Source organism: Chamaea fasciata, unplaced genomic scaffold, assembly GCF_029207755.1.
Source record: "Chamaea fasciata isolate MVZ Bird 193981 ecotype frontalis unplaced genomic scaffold, bChaFas1.0.hap1 SCAF_27, whole genome shotgun sequence".
Lineage (NCBI taxonomy): Eukaryota > Metazoa > Chordata > Aves > Passeriformes > Sylviidae > Chamaea > Chamaea fasciata.
The window spans coordinates 2,244,841-2,257,584 of NW_027094112.1; the positions used below are offsets into that span (position 1 = coordinate 2,244,841).

The window sequence follows — 12,744 nt, forward strand, 5'->3', positions numbered from 1 at the left end:
GAAAGTGGGAACTTCCCCAGGAATGGAGAATATGACCTTCCCCTCCCTCCAAATCATTATAATTTTGAAACTATGGGGCTTTCTGACAACGACATGGGAAAAGGAATAACAGCTCTTTACTACTAGGTATAATAACTCAAACAAACAGCAACAACACTGACAGGAACAACAAACAGACCCAGTCATGCAGTCACAGCCTTCTCCCGCCCACAGGCACTTTCCCCTTTGGTGCAGTTCCAGTCACAGCCACCAGGGGCGCTGGTGGCTCCCAGCTGGGCAGGGCAGGTGCGCTGATTTCCGCGAGCCTGCAGAGGGCGCTGTGGGCTGAGATCAGCCACACCTCCCTCATGTGGGTAATGGCGGGTGGGCAGGCAGGAGAGATGGAGAAGGGGCTTCCTTTACAAACCCTCTGCAGCAACCACTCCCACTGCCCCAGGGAGAGTGAAATGAGCTTCAGAAGGAACCTTGGAGAAGTAGACTGGAATGACAGAGGCGAGCATACCCAGGATGGTAAACAAAGTGCAGCAGAAACTCCAAAGCTGTGGCAGGAGGCACAAAGGTCTGGGCAGACAAGAGCGGGGCTGGGCAGGGGATTGCTCCACCAGCGCCCCTGCTGGCTGTGACCGGAACTGCACCAAAGGGGAAAGTTCCTGCGGCCGGGAGAAGGCTGTGACTGCGTGTCTGGGTCTGTTTGCTGTTCCTGCCAGTGCTGTTTGTTTGCCTTGTTATACATACACATACTGGTAAAGAAGTGTTATTTCTTCTCCCATATATTTATCTGAAAGCCCCATAATTAAAAAAAGCTGTAATGATTTGGAGCAAAGGGGGTCATATTCTCCATTCCAAGGGAGGTTTCTGCTTTCCTTGGCAGACAGCCATCATTCAAACTAGGACAGCCACCACCACCTGTGTGAAGCAGCATGGGCAGCAGATGGAGCAGCCACAAAGTCTCAAACAATACATTTATTTCCATGACCTTGCTAACATGGGGCAATCCCTGAGCAACAGTCAGGCAGAGGCAAACAGACACTGGCATCTAAACTGGGTCCATGCTAGAAGATCCCTGGATGCACCCTGGGCTATCAAGGGTAATTCCCAGCTGGAAGGTCACTTAAAAAAATATGATCCTCCTGATTCTTCTGCTTTTAATCCATTATGCCGACACTTCAATAAGTGTCCTGTTACATCCTAAGACTCCCGTCAAACTACCATGAGTAGCCACAGGAAGAAAAGTAGGGGAAATAAACTGCATTGTAAGAAATTCTTTGAAATAACAAAAAAAGTACTGATTATTTTCCCGCTTTCAATCCAGCTTAACTCCATCAGACATTTCAGAGGTGTCATGTAATCCCCAAGTTCTCATTACCAATGTAACCTTTCTGATATTATTTTAGATCCTTCCTTGAAAGCCATATCATGTTTATTAATGTGGTATGTCAGGTCTCAAACCACTGAAGAAATCATGTGACTGCCTGTATAATCCAAAATTCTCTGTAGTGGATCAGAGACAGTTTTTGCTATGAAATATATCACTGGGTATTTGGGTGGGATACCACAATGATATAAAGAGCATAGGGACCTGTACAAAAACAAAAAGAAGGAAAAAAGGTGAGATACTTTGGGAAAGAAAGGAGATGGGTGATTAAAGAAATAAATAGAACATTCTTTCTATATTGTCTTTTACCCTGGAAAGATATAAAAGCTCGTGGGGATTGTAAAAGATGGAAGCAAAGGAGAAGATGAAAATTCTATACCCCATCAAGATATATGAAATCATTACATTACTCAATAAACTTTTTTTCTCTCTCCACTTTTGGAAGTAAATTTACCTCTGATCCTGTCATGGACTTGCACTCATGGATTTATTAGGAGTGATGGATTTTCATCTCCTGTTTTTACAGCACTTTGAACACCATCAGGAAGGAGTGAGTTATTGGAATAAGTCTCAGCAGTGTGAGAAACAAATAAGCTTATATTTGGACCAGGGACGACTCTCACAGTTATACCAAGTAAGTGACATTTCTTTCTTTCTAAAACTTCATAAAAATCAAGGAGGGGATGGAAGAAGGAGTTTCATGCTTTGGGTTCACTGAAAGGATTTTCAGTTTCAATAATCCCTTGAGTGAACTTGTTCTTCAGCCAGGCTTTCAAGCCAAGTCCTCAGCTTGGATTTGCTCTGGAAGGTTTCCCAGGAACAACTGGGCTGACTCTGCAGACCTCCATTATTCCATGATCCCCAAACACCAGTGGGGCACTACTTAGCATGTGATAACTGATTCCCAGTTTGGGCAGCACTCTGGCTCCAATATCCTGTGAAGTGTCCAATTCTGCAGTGGATTTCCACTGACTGACTTGGGGCAGGAATGCAGAGCTCAGTGAAGAGCTCACAGTGGTGAGGAGTTTGGAGACAGATCTGTAACTGCCTGGTTTGACAAGTTCTGGTTTGACACTGGCACCACACTCACAGTGTCCCCAGGGAAGGAATTCCACTGCCCTGGGGACTGAGGAGGAAGGAGGTTAAATATCCTTGGGCTTAAATTGTCACAAGAGCCTCATATGCAAGAGCTCCTGGAATGAAAGACAATTGGCTCCCTGGTTGTGTGGGTTCTGAAAAGACCACTGTGGGGAGTAGGGATTATAAGAAGGGTCAGGTATTTCTATCTTTATTTGGAATTCCATGATGGAGGATAAAGGTGCATGTCACCCCAAGGTTTTCTAGGGGAATGTGAATGTTGGGGTGGCAGAGGGGTTTGTTGATCTGTGTTATTTTAAAGATTCATGTGCATCCCTCTGGAATTGTTGCTGCTCTTTCAGAGGTCTGCATGTCTTTAAAGTACTGCAAGAACATCCCTTGTTATGTTACATAGCCAAACCTCCATGCTCTTCCATGATTGTCTTTTTCTAAAGACAGGATATATTCAGAGCTGAGCAGAGACTCTGGGATTTTGTTTGACAGTAAAAGATGTTGGGCCTTGACTAGCAAAGACCATTTTGAGTCTGCTGAAATACTTACCAAGTTGAAGCCAAGATATTTGGGATGTGAGACACCTCACCCTTTTGGTTTTGAATTCCTTTGGGAGCTCCTAATATGCATTTTACGATGTTTACAGTAGAAACAGTTCATGATCCAATCTTTTGCAAATTCCTCGAAGTCAAAATGACATAAAATAACATCCATTTGTGTCACTGGAGGATACTCCAGGCATATTGAGTTCTTCTGAGCCTCAGTGAAGGGCAGAGAAGGTTTTTCTCTTGGTTCAGGTTGGATTATTCCAAATGAAACATTCATTGAGAATGCTAAGGTCCCCTTCCTTTTAGAATATAGGGATCCTCCTATGACATTATAAGTCTGAAGTGAAGGAGAAGTACAACTTTCTGTCCCAATAGACTGTTTGCTTCTGGAAGCAAGCAGTGGTAGGAATTCATGGCTGTATTCTCATGTAATGCAAACTAGTGGGACTTGGGGGAGGCTTCTGGGGTCAGATAAAACAAATCCTCTGCTCTCTGAACTACAATTGCACTGGGTACATTATTTCTTGCTGATGATCTTGCCCAGGGAGTTATTGCAGAGAAGCAGCTTGTTTGTATTCTGGCTGTATGGAAAGCCTGGCAAGGAGACCACATGAAAAGCCTTTCATGGTCTTCTCAGAGAACAGAGAATGCACAGGACTGACAGGCTCTGGCCAACCATGGTTCAACACCTGGGAAGGAAATGTTTGATTTCCCTTGGCTGTCTGGTTGCTGTAGGTGTGGACAGGTGTGTGGTTCTGCCTGTTTGATCAGGAGAGCTGAGCCATGAAGTTCTGGCAGAGCACCATTTGGCTTTCACCTCAGTTCCTCAGCAGTGGCCTAGGGCTGATGGGGAAAGGGTGTAAAATCAGAGCCCCTTGGTCAAACTTGCAGCAGTGCCCTGGGATGGACAAAATGTTACACCGGAGGGATCTCTTGACCTGACTGCAAGGCAGACACCACGTAAAATGAAAAGCCTAATGCCCCTCTCTTTACCCAATGGACTCCTCAGGATGCTTCTGTCAAAGCAGACGCATAAATCTTTGTGGTTGTGTCAGACAATCTTTCATGAACTGAGCATTTTCTGGCAAGTAAGGCTGTTGGACGATTCCTTTCAGTTCCATGTTTTTACTTGAAATCAAATTGCTAACCTGAGTTAAGGCCTGACATTGGTTTTTGAGATCACCCTTGTGTTTCCACATATGACCTGACCTAGAGTCAAAGGAATTTCCTTTAAAAAAAAAGTCATGATACCACAATAATTTGTTGGCTACTAAATTCTTTTGACACCAATAGTTTTCTTGTAAGACAGCTGGGTGAGAGTTTAAGCAATCTCCTTTTGTTACTTGTACCTCTATAGAAAAAGAATAACTACATAAATGACAGTAATTGACAGTGTAACAAATTACTCACAGGTAGAGTAAATGTGAATTTTTGGTCCCTCAGTACTTAGGCAAGCCTGCAGTAAAATCAAACCATGTCCAAACCATGCTCCTCTTTACAGACATCCCAAAGGCATCAGCCCCTCAAGTCATTGTGATGAAATCAAAGAAATTGGAAGAAGGGGGCAGCACGGGAAAAGCAGCTTGTTTGGCAAGGAACTTCCTTACAAAGAACATCAGCTTGGAGATGCCCTCAAAGGAGGTCGTATATAAACAGAGCACATCCATTCTAACATCAGAGGGGTTGTACAATGCAATCAAAGTGGTCAAGGTGACAAAAGGCACAGAGGTGACCTGCACGGCCAAATTTGACAACAGCACAATAACAACAGAGCCAGGTACAGTTTGGTGGCACAGCTGTCACTTGTTTCTGGAGACAGTGGCCTGTGGGGCTTTGTGTTCTCCTTCTTCACACCACTGCCCTGGGCAGCCAGCAGAAATGACAAAGACATTTGATATTTCAGCAGGGAGAGCTGAAAGATGTTTCAAAGCATCTGAAAGAAATGGGTTCAACTATTTAATTACTTGGAGAGACCTTACTTTGCAAAGAAGAGGGAAGACAAAATCTATTTGTTCCAAATGTGAACTTCCTTATGACTAAATATCTCGCCCAGTAGCAGCAAACCTGCTGCAGCACAAGCTGGAACAGCCTTTCTAAAATATAAAAAAAAGATCGGGTGTGTCGGGAAGGTTTTTTAACTAAAAAAACTCTTATGTTTTTGTAGTCCTGAAGGTCATTTGAATCGTAAAACCAAAACAATGCAGGAATGCTTCTGTTTCCTGCATCTGCATGGAGAAATTGTCTCCTACAATTAATGCTGGAATTAATGACTGATCATCTGAGCTCCAACTTTCCTCAAGTTCCTACAGGAAATATCACATGAACATTTCTTTTGTCCTGCATAAAACATGGATATACTTTAAAATGCCTTTTCTTTATTATGCTACAGAAGACGAGGCTGAAGAACCAGTAACAGAGGCCAGTGACAGGGTTTGCAACAGTACAGACTCCTCAGCACAAGGTGAGTTACCCAAACAGGTTATGGAGTTACATTGCTGTGTAGGGGATAAAGGAATGGGAATGTGTTTTTTCCAGGGGAGAGGAATGAGAACGCAACACATTCAGCAGACACAAGCTGCTGTTCCAAGGCAGCTCCTGCAGTTGCACACAAGCCCCAGGAAGCAAAAAGCAATGCAGACAGACCCTGGGCTCCCCTGTTGTTGGCATGTTCTCTATCATCTGTTCCTTTGCTGCTCTTCCTTTCCCTTAAACTGTCCCCTGTGAATGTTCCCACTTTCTGCCAAGATCACAACATCAAAACCTAGGCCATGATCTCTCCCCTCTTTTTTGGTCAATTGAGCAGATGCTGAAGGGCAGAGAGTGAACATGCTGTCCATGGCTGTGCTGGGTTTGAGAGTCCTGCTGGCAAAGAGCATTGCCATCAATACCCTCATGAGTATCAAGTTGTTTCTTTTCTGAGGTAAGGGAGCACACGGCTATCAATCAGTGGTTCTTAGGACCAGTTTCATTAAATGTAGTTTAAACCTCCATTTGCTCTTCCAGACATGGGGAATGAAGGCAAGAAGAACCTGAAGCAGAGCAGGAAAGAATGTGAACCAGCAGCACAAGGGGCTTGAACAAGCAGGGGCAGAGCTGCTCACAGAAACCACCCAGGACACCAGGCAGCACCTTCCCCTGAAGACACGGAATACCGGTGACTCCTGCCTGGCCAGCTGATTTACACTGAAGAGTTTTAAGTGCTTTTGCTGTTTCCTGTGCTCTGAGAACTGAGGAGAGTGGATTTATCCTCATCCTCCTGCTAAGCAGATCTCCCCACTCTTCTGGCATTTGCACACAAGTGTCTAGTGTGCTTCAATAGCTTTGAAAACTCCAATGCTCACTCTAGATACATGGCCTTTGAAAAGCACCTTTCCAGGCATGTTGTGTTACTGCCTGGAGAACTGGAGTATTATTGCTGAGGGAATTCAAGCCCAGTAGATGCCATACAGGTATTGGATTTAGATAGCTTCAATAACAGTAAGTGTGTATTGTAGAGGAGAAGAGCTGTGAAGGAACTGAAGTGATTCAATTCTACCAGACAATCTTCATCTCTTTATTAAGCCTATATTCTGCCAAGTATAGCTCATGTGCAATTTATGTTCCTGTAGTAGTGGTGAAAATAAAGTTGTACTAGGCCAAAAAGGAGTGGGTTTTCTGTGCTTTTTCTTCCCAAGCTGGGATGGAGATTGCTGAAATCTTTCTGGCTGAATTTGTCTTTTTCAGACTCTGTGCAGGGAAGTGTCTCTCTGCCACATTCAAAAGCCTCAGTGAGGAGAGTCCTTGCTGAAGGCACGAGGCAGGAAAATGCTCATATCAGCAGAGAAGAAACCCTGCTGTTGTTCTGCACTCAGTGATAGGAGGAAGCGGCCACCAAAAAATAATATCAAGTGGTTTGATGGAGTGATAGTTCCCATGGCAACTTGGTTCTTACCTAACAGAGCCCAGCACACACCTTCCCCAGCTCATGGCCCTCTCACAAGCTACAGGCAGGATGCTGTGGTCACCATTTCTGACTCAGTTACCCCCGACAGCATTAAGCCCCCCCTGCTTTAAAAAAACAAGTGAACCACATCCTGAGGGGAAAGAAGGCTGTTTTCTCCCTGGCTGGGTTCCTGCTGGCCTCAAGAGAGCCTCTGCAGAGGACACGGCAAGGCATGCTGCATTCAGTTTGGTGAGGTCAGACCCTCAGGCCGTGCAGAACCCCACAGAAGAACCTCAGCCCTTGCAGAAGCTGTGTGAAATTTACATGGAAAATGCCAATCCAGTAAAATGCTCATTCAGTGCATTCTACCACCATAACATAAATCAGGGGGAGCAGTTCATCAGTATTTTTATCCTGAGTTTCCAATGACACCCAGAACTTTTTTCTCAAGCACTTCACACTTTTGCCCAAACTCTCAGGCAGATTCATATTTTGAGAATACTCCCTTAGACAAAACGACTGAAATCAGGTGGACAGGAGGGAAAGGTTAATGATGAAGTGCTGTTATAATCCCTTAGTCATAAAGTCTTGATGAAGTCCGGGGCTAGGATTGGATCCATCCCCACCTCCTCTAAAAAGCACTTTAGAAAGCTGGGGGGTCCTTTCTGTACCTCACAACTCTATGGGAGGGACTTCCTTCTACAGCCTCACCCCTTTCTTGTCCCTGGTGTCTGCAGCAATCTTTCCAAATTAATTCTATTTCAATGTTCCCGTCTCTGATGCATCCATGGAGTAAAGCTGCAGAGTGGGCATTGCTGTTGGACTGTGCCACACTTGGGCAAATTTGTATTAACCTGCTTTTGCTGACACCTCTGTCAGTGAGTGTTCCATTGACCTAAAGCCCTCGTTTCATGGCAGGGTCCCAGATTGCCCCCACTAAGCCATGACTTTTCACTTTGCAATGGCAATGCAGGATATGTAGCTTAGGAAAACACGAAAAACTGAATTGTTTCCAGAAGAAACCCCACAACTGGGACCTTTCTGTGCGGATGCTTTTAAAAGCATCCTAAAAGAATAAACTTCTTTCCAAGAGGTTACATGGGAAAGCATCGTGAAGTACTCCAAGAGAATGGGCCACATTAAAAGGGTTTTTGTACCACTGAATTCTTCTGTTTTCTTATACAGTATTAAAAATACAACATGATAATCATATTCCTGCCTCTGCTGGGCATAATTTGATCTCTCTGTTTTGTGTTCCAAAGTTCTAAAAAGTACCTGGTAAAATTAGATGTACCATAAAAAGAAACTCATTGGAAGTATGGTTATTTTCCAAAGCTCTAAAAAGTTCCTGGTAAAATTAGATGTACCGTAAAGAGAAACTCATTAGAAGCATGGTTATTTACGTGACTGTAAGGCAAGTCTCTCTCCCTTATGTTTCAGTCTGCAGATATGGTCTGAACTGAAGTATTGGGAACCTGATCTTCCCCTGCAAATCTGCTCAGGACGGGGGAGTGCAGTGCTCCTGGGAATGTCTGTCTTTCCAAAGCACAGCTTTTAAAACAGATGTCAAATCTGGGATTTTTGTAGGGAGGGCCTTAGTTGATTCCTGGCTATGCCAAAGCCTCCCACAATCAGAACACTTCCTCTTTTAGGACTCGTACAGAAACATAACCTGCAAGGAGACAGAGTAGAAATACCCCAGCCTCCATTACAAGGCCATCTCTAACAGGGATTTTGCACATACAGTTTTATTTTGTTGACAAATACAGTCTCTGGCCATGGTGTGCCAACTGATGGGGAACACGGCTAGATCATCCTTGGGTGAATAACTTCTTCTAACACTGACAGGAGTCACCTCCAGAGGCTGAGAGTTTCTGCCCTCTTCCCTTGTCAGAGCCCACAGCCCCACAAAATATCATCATGAGGAGCACCTACAGGAACATACACAGGGGTAGGTACCACAGCCACAGGAACAGCCCAAGCAGCATTGTCACCTGTGGCCCCATACCTGACACAACTCATGGTTGGATCAGATTTGTATCCCACCCACTCTGGGCAGATCTGTTCTTATCTCAACCCTTCATGCCCCACACTGGGTGCCAAATAAGGCTGTGGTGGTTTAACAATGGCATTTCCCAAATTAGTGTTGCCACTGACCCACTCCAAACCAAGTCTGAGGGTCTTGCAGAGGATGAGAGAAAGTGTGAACATGGAGAGGGCTTAAGAGAAGGATTGGAACCACACAGAATGAGATACACGCAGGAGAGCACCAAGAGCTTCAAGTTGAGCTCCTCCTGCTCAGACAGACAGAGGGAGGGACCAGGAGGGACTGGCCTGAGTGCAGTGACAGAGGCACAGGCAGGGCAGGTGTGGGCAGAGCTGCTGTGCAGGCAGAGAGAAGGTGGAGAGAGGCCAGACAGAGCTGGCCTGGCCATGTGGAGTGCCCTGTGCGTGGGCTGATTGCCCATTGTAGGTAAGTGAAGGCAAGGGCTGCTGGCCCCCGGAGCTGAGCGTGGCCCTGTGCTCTGCACGGCTCTGGGCAGCTGTGCTGAGCGCTGGCAGCCGCACCTGTTCCCCCCTCCAGCTGCCCAGCCATGCCTGTGGAGCACGGGGAGAGCAGCCCTGCTCCTCTCCTGCCTCTGAGCTCACCACCTCCATCCAAGCTGCCTCCTCTGCAGCCTGGGCACACGCAGGCCACCTCCCTGCTGCTCTCCCATCTTGGGGCCCAGCGCTTTGCCCTGCCACTGGACACTCTGCTCCTGGGCCACTGCGGCCCCTGTGGCACAGACCAGCTGGAGGATGGCAGCACAGGGACCAAGCCTCAATGCCTGGGACAGCCTTTGTCTTTGCTGGCCTCATCTGGAGCAGTTTCAGGGACAGCAGAGTGGCTTCCTCTCCATCCTGTCCTGGCAAGGACAAAGGGATTTGTCCCCCCCATGGTGCAAATCCTGCCTGCTTCTTTGGGGAAAATCAGACAAAGCTTCCTGTTTTACAGGGAAAAGGAGGGAGGGAAATGTGGAGTCTCCTTCCTTGTGGAGTCCTTGATAGCTTCTACCAGCTCTGTCCATCTGTGTCAGCTGGCTTCAAAGAGGAGGATTTCATCCTCCCACTGCTCCAATGCGATTCCAAAGCCCCACCACCATTGTCCTGACCTTAGCTGAATCTTGGAGTGATCATGGCTTGTTCTTGCTCTCTGCAGCAGTCACTGGGCAGGTGACCTTGGAGCAGCACCCCAGGGAAGTGACCGTGCGAGAGGGAAATGCAGTCACCTTTGAGTGCACCATGAGGAGAGGTGACATGAGCAACTACTTAATGTACTGGTACCGTCAGGGCCCACAGGGCACTCCCGAATGGATTTGGAGGGGGCGTTACACCTATAGAGAAGGTTTCCAAGATCGCTTTAAGGGATCACTTGACGAATCCAAGGACAGATTCACACTGCAGATCCTGGCAGCAAAGCAAGGGGATGTAGCAACGTATTACTGTGGAGCAAGAATCACCCTGGAGCAGCTCTGCGGCACAGTGAACCAAAAACCAACAGATGGGGAAGACAGATCTCGCAGCATTTCTTTCTAGCAGCTGCTCCCCAAGGCACTTCTCGGGCAATGGCAGGTGCAGGACACATCCCTCTGGCTTGGTGGCACTAAAAGGCAGTGGAGAGAGCTGGTAGAAGGGCTGGTCCCATTTAAGGTGCAGGAGGATCTGTTCTGGGAACTGCAGCGGCTGTTTGGGGAAGTGCAAATTTAGTGCACATGTCCTTGGCTCCTGTCCAGCACAGCCTCATTTTTCCTTGTTGCCTTGTCTTGCCTCCCAGCCCTTTTCAAGGGACTCCCAACCCTAACTTGGGAAGTGGAAATTGTACTTAGCCCCATTTACAACCTCCTACAGGGAGACAACGGGTCTTGCTGAGTGAGGAGAGCGTGGATGTTGTGCATTCTTCATTCAGTTGGGTTTTCAGCACTGACTTCACTGGAAACCTTTTGGACAGAATCTTTTATTATGGACTAGAGAAGGGCTCAGTGACATGGACTGTGCAAGGGTACCCACTCCTCGTTCCAGCCTTTTTCCCTGGGCTCTGGGAAATGGAATTCCTGAAGGCTGGTCTGGCTGCTGAAGCATAAGGTGAATAAAGCATTCAGAGCCTCAGCCCTGTCCCACGTCCTGTGTCACCTGGTCCCCATCCCATTCACCAGTGGGCCCACATTTTCCCCAGCCTCGTTTGTCCATGCAGCCTCCTGGCATGTTGACCTGACTCCTTGCTCACTGGGGAGGAATCCTCTTCAGCTCAGCACTGCTGACACTGGGGACTACTGTGTCCCCTGCTGGGCTCCCAGGCCTGAGAAGGACGTGGACAGAGAGAAACAAATGCGATGAATGGTCATGACAACAAGGAAGGGAACAGCTGACATATAAGGAGAGCCTGGGAGATCTGGGTTCATTTAGCATGGAGAAGAAAACGTGGAGGGGGACCAGGCACTGTGTTGAAATACCTGAGACTCTGAAAGTTCCATTCTTGAGGACATTTAGAACTGAACAGGAAAAGGTTGTGGGCACCTACTGCCAGTGACTCCATCAGGCAGCTCAGCTCCACACAGCTGCTCACCCAGTCACCCTCACTGAGATGGAGGAGAGAAACAAAAGGGTGGACATAGGAGAAAATGTGTGTTGTGATAAAAAGGGAGTTGAATAACCAAAGGAAAATCAGCACAGAGAAACCAAAGAAAATCAAGAATTAACTCCTGACTTCCCATTGTCACAGAGAAGCAGCAAAGCTGGCTCCTCTTCTGCTCCCCTTTCCTTATGCCCATCCTGGCTCTCCAGAAAGGACAGCATTAAGTCTGATGGCCAGGCAGAGCCTTTATGAGGGAGCTTGGAGGCCTGGACCTGGGTCTGCAGCCTTACAGAACAACAACACACCCTAAGTTTTGACACAAGAACCCACACCACAAAGACCGCAAACAACAGAAACACAGAAAACATGCCCATGCTGAATAGCTCTCATTCCTCTGTATGTCTCTCATTTACCCACTCCAAATCTGTTTCGTGTCATTTGCAGGTTTCCCTGTTCCCTTCCAGGTTTGAAACTTGCAGCCTGAGGAGGACACAGGGTTGTCCTCAACACTCCTGTAGCACAAGTTATTTCTGGAAGTCCTCAGTGAAAAGAGCTGAGAAAGGCAAGAGCTAATGCAATATTCTCCTGCTTACAAGAAGGAGCAGTGCCTGAGACTTTGAGCTCTTTCCTCAGGGCTGCTTGGTCCTGATCACCCACCTCCAGACAGCTCTTCCCAGCTCAGAATAGCCCATAACCAGAGAAAATCAGTAGATGATTTCTCCTTCAATGAAACCAGACAGGGAACCATGTCCAGAACTGGAATCAGCCAGAATCCAAGAGAAAATCCAGCCCCTGCATGGGGCCTGGGTTTTGAAGAATGAACATTCCTGCACCACTGACCACTAGTCTGAACCAGCAGCATGGGACCAGGGCGTAGGGATCCAGCACAGGACAAGCATTCAGGGATTATGTGAACAAGAGTTGCTGATGCAGCACAGATCTCAGCTGCTTTTCTCTGCAGCAGGATCTGCCATGGACTAGGTGTGAGCACACCATAGGCAAAGTATAAAGGAATAAACTCCCTTTGTGATTCTCTTCTCAGCTTCCTTGTGTTCCTGTTCAGGTGACAAACGTCTGACTGAGGTGGAAAAATCAGTTTTCTCCCCAGCCCACATCAGCTGTACAGACATGTGTGCGCCTGAGAGCCTTTCACAGGATCACAGGAGTGAGTTTTGAAGATGCCTCACTTCTGCAAAGA

General features: G+C 46.9%; 1 protein-coding gene across 1 annotated transcript in view; it reads left to right on the forward strand.

The window, feature by feature from the left end:
- The window catches only part of LOC136301919 (Ig heavy chain Mem5-like), a 33,644-nt gene that overhangs the window by 6,690 nt on the left and 14,210 nt on the right, over positions 1-12,744 (forward strand). The window contains exons 3-4 of the mRNA XM_066205175.1: positions 1,959-2,009; positions 4,514-4,789. Of these exons, the coding sequence (XP_066061272.1) occupies positions 1,959-2,009; positions 4,514-4,789 (327 nt within the window). The remainder of the gene's footprint in view (positions 1-1,958; positions 2,010-4,513; positions 4,790-12,744) is intronic.